This window comes from Nerophis lumbriciformis, linkage group LG05, assembly GCF_033978685.3.
Source record: "Nerophis lumbriciformis linkage group LG05, RoL_Nlum_v2.1, whole genome shotgun sequence".
NCBI lineage: Eukaryota > Metazoa > Chordata > Actinopteri > Syngnathiformes > Syngnathidae > Nerophis > Nerophis lumbriciformis.
Genome location: NC_084552.2, coordinates 27,547,800 through 27,564,988, shown reverse-complemented (window position 1 = coordinate 27,564,988; position 17,189 = coordinate 27,547,800). Strand labels below are relative to the sequence as shown.

The 17,189-nt window shown below is 42.4% G+C and overlaps 1 protein-coding gene across 1 annotated transcript; it reads right to left on the bottom strand.

The window, feature by feature from the left end:
* Nucleotides 1–11,870: 11,870 nt before the first annotated feature.
* LOC140678796 (uncharacterized) lies at nucleotides 11,871–16,601 on the bottom strand. The gene is made up of 4 exons (XM_072913117.1): nucleotides 16,323–16,601; nucleotides 16,029–16,131; nucleotides 13,060–13,187; nucleotides 11,871–12,953 (listed from the first exon to the last, which is right to left on the bottom strand). The coding sequence occupies exons 1-4, from the start codon at nucleotides 16,599–16,601 to the stop codon at nucleotides 12,819–12,821; spliced, it is 645 nt and encodes a 214-aa protein (XP_072769218.1). The 3' UTR covers nucleotides 11,871–12,818.
* Nucleotides 16,602–17,189: the final 588 nt, after the last annotated feature.

The following is a 17,189-nucleotide window of genomic DNA, read 5'->3' as shown; positions in this document are numbered from 1 at the left end:
TACTTCAAGAAGTTTTTTTTCCATCTAAGAAATATTACAGTGGCGGGCCGTGCGTTTCTCACCTAGGCCTTCAGTGCTGTCCTACTTAGTCCGACCTCACCTCTCAAAATACCGTAATTGATGTCAACACATGGACACGGTTGGAGATACTATACCAGTGGTTCTTAACCTGGGTTCGATCGAACCCTAGGGGTTTGGTGAGTCGGGCTCAGGGGTTCGGCGGAGGTCAAGACACACCAGACTCATCGTGTAAATACAAACTTCTCCCTATCGGCGTATTATGGATACGACAACAGCAGAAGTCCGACTGATTTGCAGGTGTGTAATTTGTTGTGAGTTTATGCACTGAGTTGGTTTTGTTCTTTGAACAAGGTGATGTTCATGCACGGTTCATTTTGTGCACCAGTAAAAAAAAAACATGGTACCACTTTATAATGGGGAACATATTCACCATTAATTAGTTGCTTATTAACATGCAAATTAGTAACATATTGGCTCTTAACTAGTCATTATTAAGTACTTATTAATGCCTTATTCGGCATGGCCTTATTATAACCCTAACCCTAACCCTAACCAAATAACTCTAAATTAAGTCTTTGTTACTTAGAATATGTTCCCCATACTAAAGTGTTACCAAAAACATATAACTTTGTCTTGAATTCGAAAAAAACCAACATTTTATTTTTCACTAAAGAAGGGTTCGGTGAATGCGCATATGAAACTGGTGGGGTTCGGTACCTCCAACAAGGTTAAGAACCACTGTACTATACAGAAACACACTTGCACTCCACTGCGTATTGAATTCCCTCAACAGTGTTACAAAAGTGTCTATTTTTCAGCGCATTTAACATTCAATAAACCCGCATCAGCAATTAAAACATATCTTACCTGGTACTGTCAAAATTAAAAGAATTGAATGAAACAAATGAAAGAATAAAGAAATACAATATTTGAACTCACAATTTGTAGCCCCCATCTGACGCCGTATAAGCCAGTGGTACCGCTTGTAGTCGGTTGATTCGTGTGAAAGTGGCGGGCAAACCATTTCGCCGCTGGTGTTGTGCCAAAATGTGATTGCCTGCAAAAAATGGATTTCCTACGTGGGAGCGCGCACCTCTCGCTAAACCTGCATTACTTGGCTTCGCCTGTTCACAGCGGATTACTAGGTGTAAGACAAACACTTTATCTTAGTGGTAATTGCACCGGTGAGTTTTCTGTGGCTTTCTATGGCTCCGGTGCCACTTCCTGTTTTCGCAACTTGTGATTGGATACTCACTTGCAACTCCCAAGTGAGTATCCAATCACAGCGTTAAGCCATCTAGAAAGCCTTACTGACAACAACTCGTGATCTGATTGGCTATCGCAATTGTCTATCAACTGTATGACCCCGTTCACTTATAGTGCACAGACGCCTGCATTGTTGATTCTGAAGGCCCCGGGCAGATTTAGTAGAGCATGGCAACATAGGCTAGCTGAATTCTGATTGGATAAAAACTCTTACCTAACAACAACAGCATAATATGACATGAAGAGAATATGAATACTTTTAGATATTTAGGGAAAGTACATTTAAAATTACTTGTATCTTTAATTATGATCATGATTTCTGGTTATGTTAGGCCAGGAGAGAAGGCCTTGCTGGCCCTGACGACACACCACTGAAATATCATAATAACATTATGTGTGGGGAAAAAACGAACATCATTAAAAAAATACAAAAGGACACCAAAATGGATCAATTTAATTAGTTTTATTCGGCCCCTTAAGTCCTCTAAAAGCTAAAAAAAAAATCATAAAATTATGAAGCTGAATTGACAATGTGTAATATTGTTTTATTTCTACCATCCAAAACATTGACACGCTTAGGACAGAGAATTCTCTGTCCTTTGTCTGTCCGCGCTGCGTGAGCACTGATCCTGTGTGTGGAACTGTCAGTTTGCACGTGCTTCTTAAAAACGCAAAAAAGTGCTCGCAAAACGTTGATGAGTGTTGATTAATCACATTGCTCGTGCTAAATAGTTATATTTGCATCTTCTCATCCCAGTATTGTGGGCGTTTTGACAATCCGCATATATTTTGCATATTAATGAAGGCAGAGACGCAAAATGGATCACACGCCTTATTGTGCTCACTTAAGGGACGCAATCCACTTTGCACATGTTTAGTAGATCAGCTTTGCGTGTGCTATCAGGTTTGCACGTGTTTTAGTACAGTTTGTGTGTTTGGAGCGGTGACGCTTTGGCTTAGCGTATTACATGGGTTCTGTTGAGCAATGTACACGTTTAAAAATGGCCATCTGGTCTAAGGGAGCTATGTTTTCCTTTTCACTTTCTGAGGCACTTCAAATCATTCTGAAAGGGGACCGGAGTGATGATTGTCCTCTTTTCTGACTTATACATGTTGCCAAAGCGTCACGTATTTGGGCGTGAGCTTGCACGCAGTTTTGGATGCCTTTGTGCGCTGTGTTTTGCACCGTTTTTTAAACAGTCGGCCATTTGTGATGTCACAAATTGATGGACGCACTAATGCGGACGTTTCTAGTTCATGATCCAAGCTCTTCCTCTGCAGCGGTATTCCTTCTCGTTTCATGCTCTCTCGCCTGCTTTGATGTATATCAAATAAATACTTCCATTTTTATTCGTCCACAACATTTTACACGGGACTGTTTTGTCATCATAGACCAGTAAGTACACGTTGATTTGCCACTGAATTCGGACGAAAAAAACAGCGCCATTGTAACATTACATGGTTTGAGGAAATGCAAGAACAGACGGGATAGTGTATTAGTCCCAAAATGTAATCACGTGTACCTTATCTCATTTCAGAAAGGTGGATGGAAAGAACGTTTTAAAATACAGTATCTGTAGAGGAATGAAAGAAGTGGCCAGAACATACTCGTCCGTCTCCACCAGTGTTGTGTTGATTACTGAAAACCAGTAACTAGTTACAGTTACTAGTTACTTTACTTCAAAAGTAACTCAGTTACTAACTCAGTCACTTACACCAAAAAGTAATGCGTTACAGTGAAAAGTAACTATTTAGTTCCTTTTTTTTTTTCTTCTTTTTTTTTTTTTTAAAAAGCTCCCATTAATGCCCTTTTAGCCTTCATTTCAGTACTGTTATTACACTGGAGAATAATACAACTTGACATGCATTTGCATCACTGAACTCTGCTAAGCAATGTGGTCTACATACAACACACAGACAAATATATGTTTCAAAGGGCCAATTTATTTCAGGCCAGAACAAATTGACAAAACTATTTTAAATAGCTGCAACATAACATACATAAGTAACAAACCGCATAATAACAGCATAGCTGTAAACCTGGCTTCACCTAAGGAAGGCACACGTGACATACATAAAGCCTAACCAGGCAGATTTTAATTGTTGTTTTGGGCAGTAGACTGGATCTTTGATCCAAGACACAACTTACATTTAACTAAAATGTTCTTTTCTTTGTGCTCGACAAAAAAAAGAAGTGAGAATATCTCCATGTTAAGACACTCGAGTCGACTGCGGCTTCGTTGTTAGTAAACACAGACACAAATCCCCCCCTTCCCCCACACCCACACCCAGACACACACAGAGCGCGCCTCCGGCTTGTGACACAAGAACATTCAGAAGGACGACACTGCAGCGCTCCAATAAAACACACTCAGGTCTTCTGTTTCTAGCCGATACTACATAAAAAATAACATAAAATAACGCGGTAACGCATCATGTAGTAACGGTAACTGAGTTACTCAATATAAAAAATAACGCGTTAGATTACTAGTTACCGCCGAAACTAACGGCGTTACAGTAACGCGTTAGTCCCAACACTGGTCTCCACTATCTTTGTCTCTGCGGGGCCACTAGAATACACACAAACACTGAAGCGTAAACGTAAGGTAACAAATTAGAAATTATCTGGATGAGGCCGGAAATCTAATTTGCTATGTACTATCCTATTTCGGATATTTTCTTCAAGAGGAACTGCAATTTTTGGGGAATTTTTGCCTATCCTTCACATTGCTTATGTGGAACCACAACACAGGTGTCATTTTTGTGGTGCATTCTAAACATAAAAAAAATGCTCACAAGATGCAGCTAAAAGGATTCACCAAGATTGCCTATAAAGTACATTTAAAAACAAATGAAAAAACCTCCATTAAGGCTTTATATTCATGGTGTAAGTATGTAATGTTGTAACATGCACATTCATAATAACATGTAATATTTCCGCACTTTAATCATTACCGGAACAACGCACTTCATACTTCCGTCAACAAATGTGAGCGTTTGCTAACAATAATCATGGCAGACTTCGTAACATACGACAAACATGACTTATTTGGCACAATGAGTATCCGCAACCTTATCCAAAGGGAGAAAGGTTGGGAAAAGGAAATTGCAAACCTTTCCTGTCGTGTGTTGGCAGTGGCATTCACCTAAATATCTTTTAGCAACGAGGACACAATGGATCTTTTGTAGCTGCACCCAGACTTGACTGGCATTTCAGTAATCAAGGATAAGCTGCACAACTTTCTGCCAAAGAGCAATTGCATAATGTATCCTGTGTAATAGTTCAAGACACGTCCGTTTCATTTGTATTATTGCATGATGTTTGGTTTGAGAACACATTTAAATGGCTAAACAGAAACAATTACTATGACAAATACCGTATTTTCCGGACTATAAGGCGCACTTAAAATCATTTTTTCCCCTCAAAACTTGACAGTGCGCCTTATAACCCGGTGCGCCTAATGTAAGGAATAAGTTTGGTTGAGCTTACCCACCTCAAAGCTATTTTATTTGGTACATGGTATAATGTGTGACCAGTAGATGGCAGTCAAACATAAGAGATATGTGTAGACTGCACTATGATGGCAATATGTCTCAAGAAAACAACACAAACATTTTAAACGTTCCATTGAAAATATAGAACATTACACACGGCTCTCAAAAATCTATCAACATGTTTTAGTACGACTTTGGTAAGCTATGAAGCCGCACCGGTTGATGTGCTTCAACATACGAGTATTATTATGGTGTGTGTATAAGGTAAGACGTTATCTGCCGGTTGGTTTCACAGTATTATGCAAAAGCAACTTTTCTTACCTTCTGGTACCTGCTGATCTGTATAAGTCCTAAAAAATTGCGCGCGTCCGCCTTTGTAGTCCGTGGCGACACCGTAGTCGATAAGCTTCTTCTTTTTCTCTATCTTCTTGTTATGTGAGATTCATCCTTCGCTGTTGCCATTTCTAATATAAAGTAGTCTAAAGTTCTTATGAAAGCGCCTTCTGGTACCTGCTGATCTGTATAAGTCCTAAAAATTTGCGCAGGGCCGCCTTTGTAGTCCGTGGCGACACCGTAGTCGATAAGCTTCTTCTTTTTCTCTATCTTCTTGTTATGTGAGATTCATCCTTCGCTGTTGCCATTTCTAATATAAAGTAGTGTAAAGTTCTTATGAAAGCGCCTTCTGGTACCTGCTGATCTGTATAAGTCCTAAAAATTTGCGCAGGGCCGCCTTTGTAGTCCGTGGCGACACGGTAGTCGATAAGCTTCTTCTTTTTCTCTATCTTTTTGTTATGTGAGATTCATCCTCCGCTGTTGCCATTTCTAATATAAAGTAGTGTAAAGTTCTTATGAAAGCGCTAAACATACCGGTGTAGTGAGTTTCTGTTATTCACCCAAAGAACTTTAGTTACTGGAATTCCGGTCGGACGGTTTTTCACGAGACACAATTCCTGTGTTTCGGATGAGGAGATGTTGCTCCGTTATTGATTTAAGTAAAGTCTGAATGTCATTAAAACAGTTCGCTCCATCTTTTGACACTTCTTCCACTCCCGTCCTTGCACGCTACACCGCTACAACAAAGATGACGGGGAGAAAACACTGCCGAAGGTGAGCCACGTAAATAAAACAGCTTACAAAACGGCGCATCCGGAAGTGATTGTCAGAAAGCGGCTTGAAGATGATCGGTAAAACATAATCTATGCAACATTTTGACCAAAGAACCACCATTACATGTTATGTAGACCACAAGGAAGTGTTTTCCATTCAGAAAAAAATTATAATATGAATCCTTTAATGCGCCCTATAAGTCGATGCTCCTAATATTTGAACCAAGATCAAAAATAGACTACTAATCGGCAGTACGCCTTATAATCCGGTGCGCCTTATGGTCCGGGAAATAAAGTAAGTACATCAGTAGCATCCAACGGAATTATTAAACATTTTTGTGAACCTAAAATAATATAAATGGTGACAACAAACTGAAGCTAGTTTCACATACTCATAAACAGTTTTTGACTTGAGAATTGTGTACATGAGACCAGCATGTCCAAAGTGAACTAAACTTTACACACTTATTTACTGCACACCACGTATGAGGTTGCTGTAAAATGTAAACATTCATAGAGTTGTTTTCTGGGGCAGTATTGATTCACACAGAAGACTTAACTGTGCCTCTGATGAGCCTTTGGACCTTGACGTGTGTCCTCTTCAGAGGTGGGTAGTAACGCGCTACATTTACTCCGTTACATCTACTTGAGTAACTTTTGGGATAAATTGTACTTCTAAGAGTAGTTTTAATGCAACATACTTTTACTTTTACTTGAGTATATTTATAGAGAAGAGACGCTACTTTTACTCCGCTCCATTTATCTACATTCAGCTCGCTACTCGCTACTGATTTTTATCGATCTGTTAATGCACGCTTTGTTTGTTTTGGTTTGTCAGAGAGACCTTCAAAGTAGGATCTATGGCATGCCTGCGTTTCACCAATCAGATGAAGTCACTGGTGACGTTTCACTCCGTTTCACTGATCAAACAGAGCCGGGCGGTCACATGATTAACAAGCTTCAGCTTACATGAACTCAACAAAGCACACCGCGGTAAGTAACGTTCGTTGATATTTTGGCTGTCACCGTAGGCTGATGTTGATGAATCACTGTCAAATGCACATCGTGTGGGGACATTTATTAACGTATTGCAGCCTCATAGACACACACACACAGTCGCACACACACACATGCATAGAAACACCAATCAGTGTGTTCCCAGATGCAGCCCACACCTATCAGTTTATGGTTTGCCGAAAGGCTAACTTGTTATTTTCCTTTGTAATCTCTGCCTACTGAGCCTATGGTGCTGTCAAGTAATTGTGGCTCAATTTGCCTTAATTTTTTTGATGTTAATGTATTATTATTTAATATATATTAGTATTTGCTCTTGAACGCATCATAATTATCCCCTCAACTCCCCCCAAAATGGATTAACTCGCTGGAATAAAAAAGACAATATGACATACATCAGGGGTCACCAACCTTTTTGAAACCAAGAGCTACTTCTTGGGTACTGATTAATGCAAAGGGCTACCTGTCAGGACTTGATCTTGGTAGTTTGCTTTTCCGGGATGCAACGGAAAGTTGGCACGGGCGAGACGGGAATGGAGGTACATGATTTATTTATATTTATCAAAAAAAAAGGAATAAATGAAAGCGCGCACAGTGGCGGAGAATAAACTATGAAAAACAAAAAAGACTATAAACATGGAACCAAAACTTACTGTGACAAGGGACATGAAGCAGGATCATAGAGGAATGGACAGAGCATAAATGTGGTGCGTAGAAGCATATATGGGGTGAGGTCGTCAGGCCGAACAACAGAAAATGAATTAACTTAAATACTATGGACATGATTAGTGAAAGCAGGTGCGTGACTCAAAACGTGAAACAGGTGCGTGACGTGACAGGTGAAAACTAATGGTTGCTATGGTGACCAGACAAGGGAGTGAAAAGACAGAAACTAAACAAAACATGACTTAAAACAAAACATGATAATACAGACATGACAGAGCCCCTCCCTTAAGGACAGGTACCAGATGTCCAAGAAAAAAAACTTAACAAAAGTCATGGGAGGGCGGGAGGGGGACATGGCGGTGGGTCGCCAGACCACGTGTCCCCGTATCCACCGGGGCAGAGTTAGGTGGCGGCGGCGAGTGGAACGCCGCTGCAGCAGGCGAGGCGGGCGCCCAGGGAATGGCCACATTCGTGGCCGACTGGGAGGTGGGCGCACTTGGCGTGGCGGGCGACCAGGTAGCGGCCATATCCATGGCCAATGAGGAGGCAGGCGCGTCGTCATCGTGGCAGGCGTGGCTTGGCGTGGTGAGTCAGGCGGCGAAGCTCGACGGGGCGCGTCAGGCGGCGAAGCTCGGCGTGGCGCGTCAGGCGGCGAAGCTCGGCGTGGGTCTTGGTATAGGTCTTGGTCTTGGCGTGGGTCTTGGTTTGGCATGGCGGGTCTTGGTCTTGGCATGGCGGGTCTTGGTCTTGGCATGGCGGGTCTTGGTCTTGGCATGGCGGGTCTTGGTCTTGGCATGGCGGGTCTTGGTCTTGGCATGGCGGGTCTTGGCGTCGTGGAGCTGCGACTGGCGGCACTTGGCGTCGTGGAGCTGCGACTGGCGGCACTTGGCGTCGTGGAGCTGCGACTGGCGGCTCTTGGCGTCGTGGAGCTGCGACTGGCGGCTCTTGGCGTCGTGGAGCTGCGACTGGCGGCACTTGGCGTCGTGGAGCTGCGACTGGCGGCACTTGGCGTCGTGGAGTTGCGACTGGCGGCACTTGGCGTCGTGGAGCTGCGACTGGCGGCACTTGGCGTCGTGGAGCTGCGACTGGCGGCACTTGGCGTCGTGGAGCTGCGACTGGCGGCACTTGGCGTCGTGGAGCTGCGACTGGCGGCACTTGGCGTCGTGGAGCTGCGACTGGCGGCACTTGGCGTCGTGGAGCTGCGACTGGCGGCACTTGGCGTCGTGGAGCTGCGACTGGCGGCACTTGGCGTCGTGGAGCTGCGACTGGCGGCACTTGGCGTGGAGGGTCTTGGTCTTGGACTTGGCGTGGAGGGTCTTGGTCTTGGACTTGGCGTGGAGGGTCTTGGTCTTGGACTTGGCGTGGAGGGTCTTGGTCTTGGACTTGGCGTGGAGGGTCTTGGTCTTGGCGTGGAGGGTCTTGGTCTTGGCGTGGGGGGTCTTGGTCTTGGCGTGGAGGGTCTTGGTCTTGGCGTGGAGGGTCTTGGTCTTGGCGTGGAGGGTCTTGGTCTTGGCGTGGAGGAGCTGGTGCTAGCCTTGGAGCAGCGACTGGTGCTAGCCTTGGAGCAGCAACAGGTGCTAGCCGTGGCTCTGGTGCTAGCCTTGGCGCTAGCCGTGGTGCAGCTACTGGTGCTAGCCGTGAAGCAACGACAGGTGCTAGCCGTGGCTCTGGTGCTAGCCGTGGTGCAGCTACTGGTGCTAGCCTTGGTGCAGGTGGAGGTGGTCTAGCTGGGGGTTGCGGCTTGGCAGGTCGGAAGACTGGTGAGGGCGGTCGTGCTGGAGGCTGTGGCTTGACATGTCGGAAAACTGGTGAGGGCGGTCGTGCTGGAGGCTGTGGTTTGACAGGTCGGTAGACTGGTGGTGGCGGCCGTGAGGGAGGCTGTGGCTTAACATGGTGATGCAGAGCCACCCCACCTACACAGCTCCCGACCCCAGCCCCCCCCTCAAGGGGCGGATACCAGACGCGCTCCCTGCGGTCTGGAACTCTCTGTAGGGGTGGGCGGGGGAGGGCAGAAATTTCTCCTTTATTTTGGCCACAATATTTTTCTTTATCCCCCACCTGGGGTTGTGTGGGCGGAAAAAGAAAAAAATTGTGACGGGGCCGGGACTTGAGTCTTGGGGGGCGGGGCATCAGTCTTGGGGGGCGGGGCATGAAATTGGGATGGCTGTGACTGACAAGACCTGATTTCTAAAAACATGTTTTGATAATGTTTTATCAAAGACATGCCATTAGTGTCTTTTGTTGGAGGCGGGTGTTCAAAAGAAAAAGAGTTGAAACAAAAATCCTGGTCTGTGATGTCATCATGGGGAAGCCGGGCAGACTGCTGCTTGCTTCCGCCCGGAGGGGGCGGGGCTTGTGGGAGCGGCGTGTCCTGCTGGCTCGAGGAAGTTTTTCCCCGTCCTTGGCGACGTTTCCGGGACGGGAGCGACGCGCCGATCGGCACCAGCTTGCCTTCATTCCCCCACATCATCCCCCTGCGCTCCCTGGGGGAAAAGCGCAGCGTCTCTGCCTCCATGGCGCGCAGCACCTCCCAAGAAACTTCATCCGCATTGTCCAACTCGGCCAACTTACTTGCGGAAAAGCGGGTCTGCTGACGACCTACTGTCAGGACTTGATCTTGGTAGTTTGCTTTTCCGGGATGCAACGGAAAGTTGGCACGGGCGAGATGGGAATGGAGGTACATGATTTATTTATATTTATCAAAAAAAAGGAATAAATGAAAGCGCGCACAGTGGCGGAGAATAAACTATGAAAAACAAAAAAGACTATAAACATGGAACCAAAACTTACTGTGACAAGGGACATGAAGCAGGATCATAGAGGAATGGACAGAGCATAAATGTGGTGCGTAGAAGCATATATGGGGTGAGGTCGTCAGGCCGAACAACAGAAAATGAATTAACTTAAATACTATGGACATGATTAGTGAAAGCAGGTGCGTGACTCAAAACGTGAAACAGGTGCGTGACGTGACAGGTGAAAACTAATGGTTGCTATGGTGACCAGACAAGGGAGTGAAAAGACAGAAACTAAACAAAACATGACTTAAAACAAAACATGATAATACAGACATGACACTACCAGTTTTATACACATTTAAATAAATTGCCAGAAATAGCCAATTTGCTCAATTTACCTTTAACTCTATGTTATTATTAATAATTAATTATATTTATCTTTGTGGAAACACTGATCATCTTAATGATTTCTCACCATAAATACATATAGAAACAGATAAATATCAATATGCAACACTTTATTTTTATATTTTCTCTAAGTGCACATTTTTCAAATTGAACATTTTCAAATGATCACTTCTAAGACAGTCTTGTGAAGTCATAATATCCCATTTTAACCAGCTGGCCACTAACATTTTTTAACAAATCATGAATTACTTTGCACCATGTTTGTACAAATAATAACGCATGTAAAATACAAAAGTCAACTCTCAAATTTTTAAATAAATCATGTCACACTTTGAACTGGACACCAAATCTGTTATTTGTTTCTTTGTCAGTTAGTGAAGACCAAGTCTTTAAAATATTTTCTTGGATTTTCAAATTCTATTTGAGTTTTGTCTCTCTTAGAATTAAAAATGTCGAGCATAGCGAGACCAGCTTGCCAGTAAATAATAAAAAATAAAAAAAATAGAGGCAGCTCACTGGTATCACAGTAAATTCCATTGTGTCAAATCAACACTTAAAGAGTTAAATTTAACACTTTTCCCGAGTCTATATGGTCCTAACCTAAACTGGTGTTAAATTTACTCTTTCCATAGTGTTAAATTTATAGAGTTAAATGAACACTAAATAGAGTCGAAAATTGTAACACTGTAGAGTGTTGTCTGGTGTTAAATTTACTCTTTCCATAGTGTTAAATTTATAGAGTTAAATGAACACTAAATAGAGTCAAAAATTGTTACACTGTAGAGTGTTGTTCAACTTATTTTTTAACTCTGATTAGTGTAAATATTACTCTTGAGTAGTGTTGATAAATTACTCTTCTGTGGTGATAAATGTACACCAAGTTAAATGTATTTGCTCATTAACACTGCTTTGGTGTTCAAAAAACTCTGATAAGGTTTCATATGTTGATTATTCACTCCCTTGCAGTGAAGAAAAAAATATTTAGTAAATAGTAAAAATGCTTTAACATTGCAGTGTTTATAAAACCTCACACTATTTCTGAAAAAAAAAAAGGTGCTCGTTCTACTTGATTTACTCTTGTGCAGTGTCAAATTAAGTCTCAACAACTTTGTCTTGTAAATAGCAAGTGAGTGCAAAACACAGTAATACAATATCATACGTTTAATTACCTTTATTTCTTTGTCAGGCAGAACAATCAACTTTAGGGAGAGAATACAGAAAGGGTGACCTTAGGTCTGCATGAAATGGCAATATGGGACAACATACAATGTGGAACATGATGTTCCATACGCCATTTGAACATCAATTGGTTTGGAGTAAGGCAGTTTCTTTATGTCCAAAACCTTAACAACTTTGTCTGGATGCAACCTGACCTTATAGGCATGGTAATGCTCCTCAAAACACAGTTTCCATCAGTTTCCCACAGAGCAATACATCATCAGCTTTGACAATAATATTTTTTATCTTACAAAACACAGGCATGTCAAATGCCACATCTGAACAGACAATGAAGTCACAGCGGTACTCTGTACACTTCCTCCATGGATGAGACAAAACCATTCATAGTAGACTGACTTAATCCAGCTACCTTAAATTGTGCAACAGCAGTGGTACACATATCCAGACTGCTCCTATTAGCTTGTCTCGACTGTTCAGATGTTGTGGCTGACTCATCTACATTAACTGACACTGTCTCTTCTGTCCTGTTTAAGTGAACATAGGTGCCAATCTGTAGTTCAGTACACTGAGTGTTTTGTTTTCAAATGCTTCCTAAAACCAGAGAAAGTACCAAACACACCACCACATCCAGTTTGAACGCATTTAAGGTTAAGATTTTTTCCAGGAAGGTAACCGTGAACTAAACGTAAATGTCGAACAAGCATGTTTGAATGAGGGAACTCAGCCTGACAAACAAAACACTTAATGGTGGAAGACAAAAGTCAAACACTACAGAAGCAACCTTGTCCTAATTTCAGCAACACGAGGACTCTCTTTGACCTTCCCAACATCAATGTTGTACAAAGTAGTCTGGATGATTGTGTACATGTTGTGGAGCATGGTGTGGTATGATGTTGCAAACACAAAGTGTGCTTTAAACAGTTCATCAAAAGCACCAAGAGAGGAGTGTGACCTGCAAGGTATGGCATTCTTGTCGAGAATTATGAACTCCAACAGCCAGGAGATAGGGTTGAGTGCTGGTAGTAATGGTGTCAAGATGTTCTTGGATGCTTGTTCCAGTCTATGGAGAGAAGAATAAAAAAATCAACATGGTTGTGGTTATATTATAGAAATGATTACATTCATTATTGTAAACTAAAAATCCTTTATTAGAGAACAATACAAACCTTCTTGAAGACCACAAGATGCTTCTCAGCCCGGGATGCAGAAACTTTTCCTGGCCTCTTCCGACCTAGAGCAGTCGGTGGGATCAAGTGTAAGAGCAGCAAAATCGATGAGAGGTCATTGTCCCAACCTGAAACAGAACAAGTTTGATAGCCTACTTCAAATGTGGACCAACAATTTAATTTAATACACTGCAAGGTCAGTGGCATTTGCATTACTATATATATATATATATATATATATATATATATATATATATATATGTATGTGTGGGGAAAAAAATCACAAGACTATTTCATCTCTACAGGCCTGTTTCATGAGGGGGGTACCCTCAATCGTCAGGAGATTTTAATGGGAGCATTCGCATACCATGGTTTATATAGGGCACAGAGTGGGTGGGTACAGGCTGGCCTAGGGGCGTGGTGATTGGTTCATGTGTTACCTAGGAGGTGTTTCCGTCTATGGCGGCATGTTGTTACAATTTCGCTGCGCTTGTTGAGGGATGACAGGTCTGGACGGTAGATAATAAACAGTTTCTCTTTCAAGCATAGGTTGCATCTTTTATTACCACTATTGTAAGGTGTGCTGGATGCAAGAATTTGCCATGTTATTGAATATTCAACATTATTGTCTTTGAGGTCCCAAATGTGTTTGCTGAGTTCTGTGGTATTTCGCAGGTTTTTGTTCCTGAAAGAAGCCTTGTGGTTGTTCCATCTGGTTTTGAATTCACCCTCGGTTAATCCTACATATGTGTCGGATGTGTTAATGTCCTTGCGTATTACCTTAGATTGGTAGACAACTGATGTTTGTAAGCATCCCCCGTTGAGGGGGAAATCATGTTTCTTTCGACAGTTACATGCTTTGTTGGTTTTGGAGTCGTTCTGACTGGGGGTCGACGGCTCATTTGCAATTGTTTTGTTGTGGTTTGAGATGATTTGTCGTATATTGTTCATGCAGCTGTAGCTCAATTTGATGTTGTTCTTGTTGAATACTTTTCTTAGGTTGTTGTCTTTGGGAAAGTGTTTGTCAATCAGGTTGAGGAATTTGTGTCCAATGTTCGTTGAGACGTTTTTGCTGTATGGGGGGTTGTACCAGATGATGCCGTTTCGTTTTCTGTTCTTTTTTGGCTGGTTTCCTGGCGTGGGTTCATAGGTGAGGGTGAAATTGTATCCGCTTTCATCAAGGTCTTTTTGGTACGGGGGGGTTGCTTGGTCAAATTCAGCTTTGCTAGATGACAGCATCGATAGCCTTTTATTGATTCCGGTAGGTATTCTTTTCGTGGTGGTGGGTGGATGGTTGCTGTCATGGTGCACGTATTGGAGTGTTGTGTTGGGTTTCGTGAATGGTTGGTAGCTGTTATTTCTCAGGTTGAAAGTGACGTCAAGGAAGTTGACGGTTTGCTTGTTGGCTTCAATCGTGATCCGTAGGCCGTTCTCTTTGAAAATTTGGCATATGCGCTTCTTGGTATTCTCGCTGCTCCTTGGCGAGGCGCGACACACTGCCAGTCCGTCATCACGGTAAATACCAAGGTTCAGATTTTCAAAGAGAACGGCCTACGGATCACGATTGAAGCCAACAAGCAAACCGTCAACTTCCTTGACGTCACTTTCAACCTGAGAAATAACAGCTACCAACCATTCACGAAACCCAACACAACACTCCAATACGTGCACCATGACAGCAACCATCCACCCACCACCACGAAAAGAATACCTACCGGAATCAATAAAAGGCTATCGATGCTGTCATCTAGCAAAGCTGAATTTGACCAAGCAACCCCCCCGTACCAAAAAGCCCTTGATGAAAGCGGATGCAATTTCACCCTCACCTATGAACCCACGCCAGGAAACCAGCCAAAAAAGAACAGAAAACGAAACGGCATCATCTGGTACAACCCCCCATACAGCAAAAACGTCTCAACGAACATTGGACACAAATTCCTCAACCTGATTGACAAACACTTTCCCAAAGACAACAACCTAAGAAAAGTGTTCAACAAGAACAACATCAAATTGAGCTACAGCTGCATGAACAATATACGACAAATCATCTCAAACCACAACAAAACAATTGCAAATGAGCCGTCGACCCCCAGTCAGAACGACTCCAAAACCAACAAAGGATGTAACTGTCGAAAGAAACCTGATTGCCCCCTCAACGGGGGATGCTTACAAACATCAGTTGTCTACCAATCTAAGGTAATACGCAAGGACATTAACACATCCGACACATATGTAGGATTAACCGAGGGTGAATTCAAAACCAGATGGAACAACCACAAGGCTTCTTTCAGGAACAAAACCTGCGAAATACCACAGAACTCAGCAAACACATTTGGGACCTCAAAGACAATAATGTTGAATATTCAATAACATGGCAAATTCTTGCATCCAGCACACCTTACAATAGTGGTAATAAAAGATGCAACCTATGCTTGAAAGAGAAACTGTTTATTATCTACCGTCCAGACCTGTCATCCCTCAACAAGCGCAGCGAAATTGTAACAACATGCCGCCATAGACGGAAACACCTCCTAGGTAACACATGAACCAATCACCACGCCCCTAGGCCAGCCTGTACCCACCCACTCTGTGCCCTATATAAACCATGGTATGCGAATGCTCCCATTAAAATCTCCTGACGATTGAGGGTACCCCCCTCATGAAACAGGCCTGTAGAGATGAAATAGTCTTGTGATTTTTTTCCCCCACACATACATATATTGCGCTCTACTACGGTATCGAGCACTATTTTTTGGATAACCTTATTAAGACATATATATATATATATATATATATATATATAAATAAAATATGGCACTTTAAAAACACCTGAAGAAGCCCTTTTTTTTCCAAAAAATATCTTCTTAGTGAGGCCAAAGACTTTGGAATTTTGTTCTAATTATGGTTGTAAGTCTGCATTTTGAACATGCTTCCTCATTTAAATGAATGTATCCTTACAAACATCTTACCAAAGTCAACGTTCACTTCAGCCCCATCCTCAGGAGGGTCAGCTGCCATCAGGAGTTTCTCAAGCTCAGTGATGGAGGGAAGCTTTCTGCATTGTTCGATGATCTTCTTTTTGAATGTGGTTGGCTACTTCTCCAGAAACTTGCCCGATACATGCTCTCCAAACAATAGAACAAAATCCTGTTCAACCTGTAGTGGGAAGTTAGGTACCAATTTTAAAATTACACAGTAAACGACAGTTAAAATGTGCAATAGTTGTACAACATTAATACAGAAAATGTTGATGAGATAATTACCAAGCCTTTGATGTCTTTAAAACGAGGAAAATAAGATAGAATGTTGCTTGACTGCTGTGGGTCCAGGACCATGTTATGCCGATGGGCAAATGTCAGCTTCATCTCTTTGATGACCATGTCCACGTCAGCCGAATGTTTCATCAGTGACATCGCTTCCTTGCACTCATCTTCAGACAGGACAATCTCTGGAATGAATTGGGTAACTTGTCCAACAGTTGGTCCTCCCGACTTGTCTTCATCAGATGGTCCTTCCGCCAAAGCTAAACAATATGGGGACATACTAGCCATGACAATCACATACAGTTCAAAACACTTTGTCAGCTAGATTTGACCCAACTTTTATGAAAAAATGTTTGGCTACTAGCTGAAAAGCATTGCAACAAATGCAACAAAACCAATAAGTGCTCATATGACTATTCTATTTAATACATTTTTCAAGAATAATATAGGATTACCTCCAAATGATGATCGCCTTTCTTTAGCACTGCATCTCTGAATAGTTTTAATTCTCCAGGCCAGGTACCCAGTACCACTGTTGCTATCATAAAAATGTTCCTTTGAGAAAATTGCAAAAATAGGCACTATTAGTCACAACATACTCTGGGACGACTCAAAATAAAAACTATAACAACAATTAAGAGTGTGTAACTCACATAGCCATTCTTGAAAAATGGGTCTTTGAGGTTGGGGAACAAGTTTACAATTCCTTGTGCATACATTTCCTTCACCTGTCTAGATGGAGATGTACAAAAAAAAAAAAAAATCACATTCAGGTTTATTTGTCATACACACGTTTTATAAGATGTAGTGAAATATTTATTATTTAGATTTAAAATTACTCTGAAACCTAAATAAGAACACATGCGC

Excerpts from the sequence above, each read along its gene's own strand:
- LOC140678796 (XM_072913117.1), bottom strand. The coding sequence starts at position 16,601 with ATGTCCCCATATTGTTTAGCTTTGGCGGAAGGACCATCTGATGAAGAC. Across the intron at positions 13,188-16,028 it reads TGAAGTGAACGTTGACTTTG|GTTGGGACAATGACCTCTCA; the intron begins GTAAGATGTTTG and ends GTTCTGTTTCAG. Across the intron at positions 12,954-13,059 it reads ATCTTGTGGTCTTCAAGAAG|ACTGGAACAAGCATCCAAGA; the intron begins GTTTGTATTGTT and ends TTCTCTCCATAG.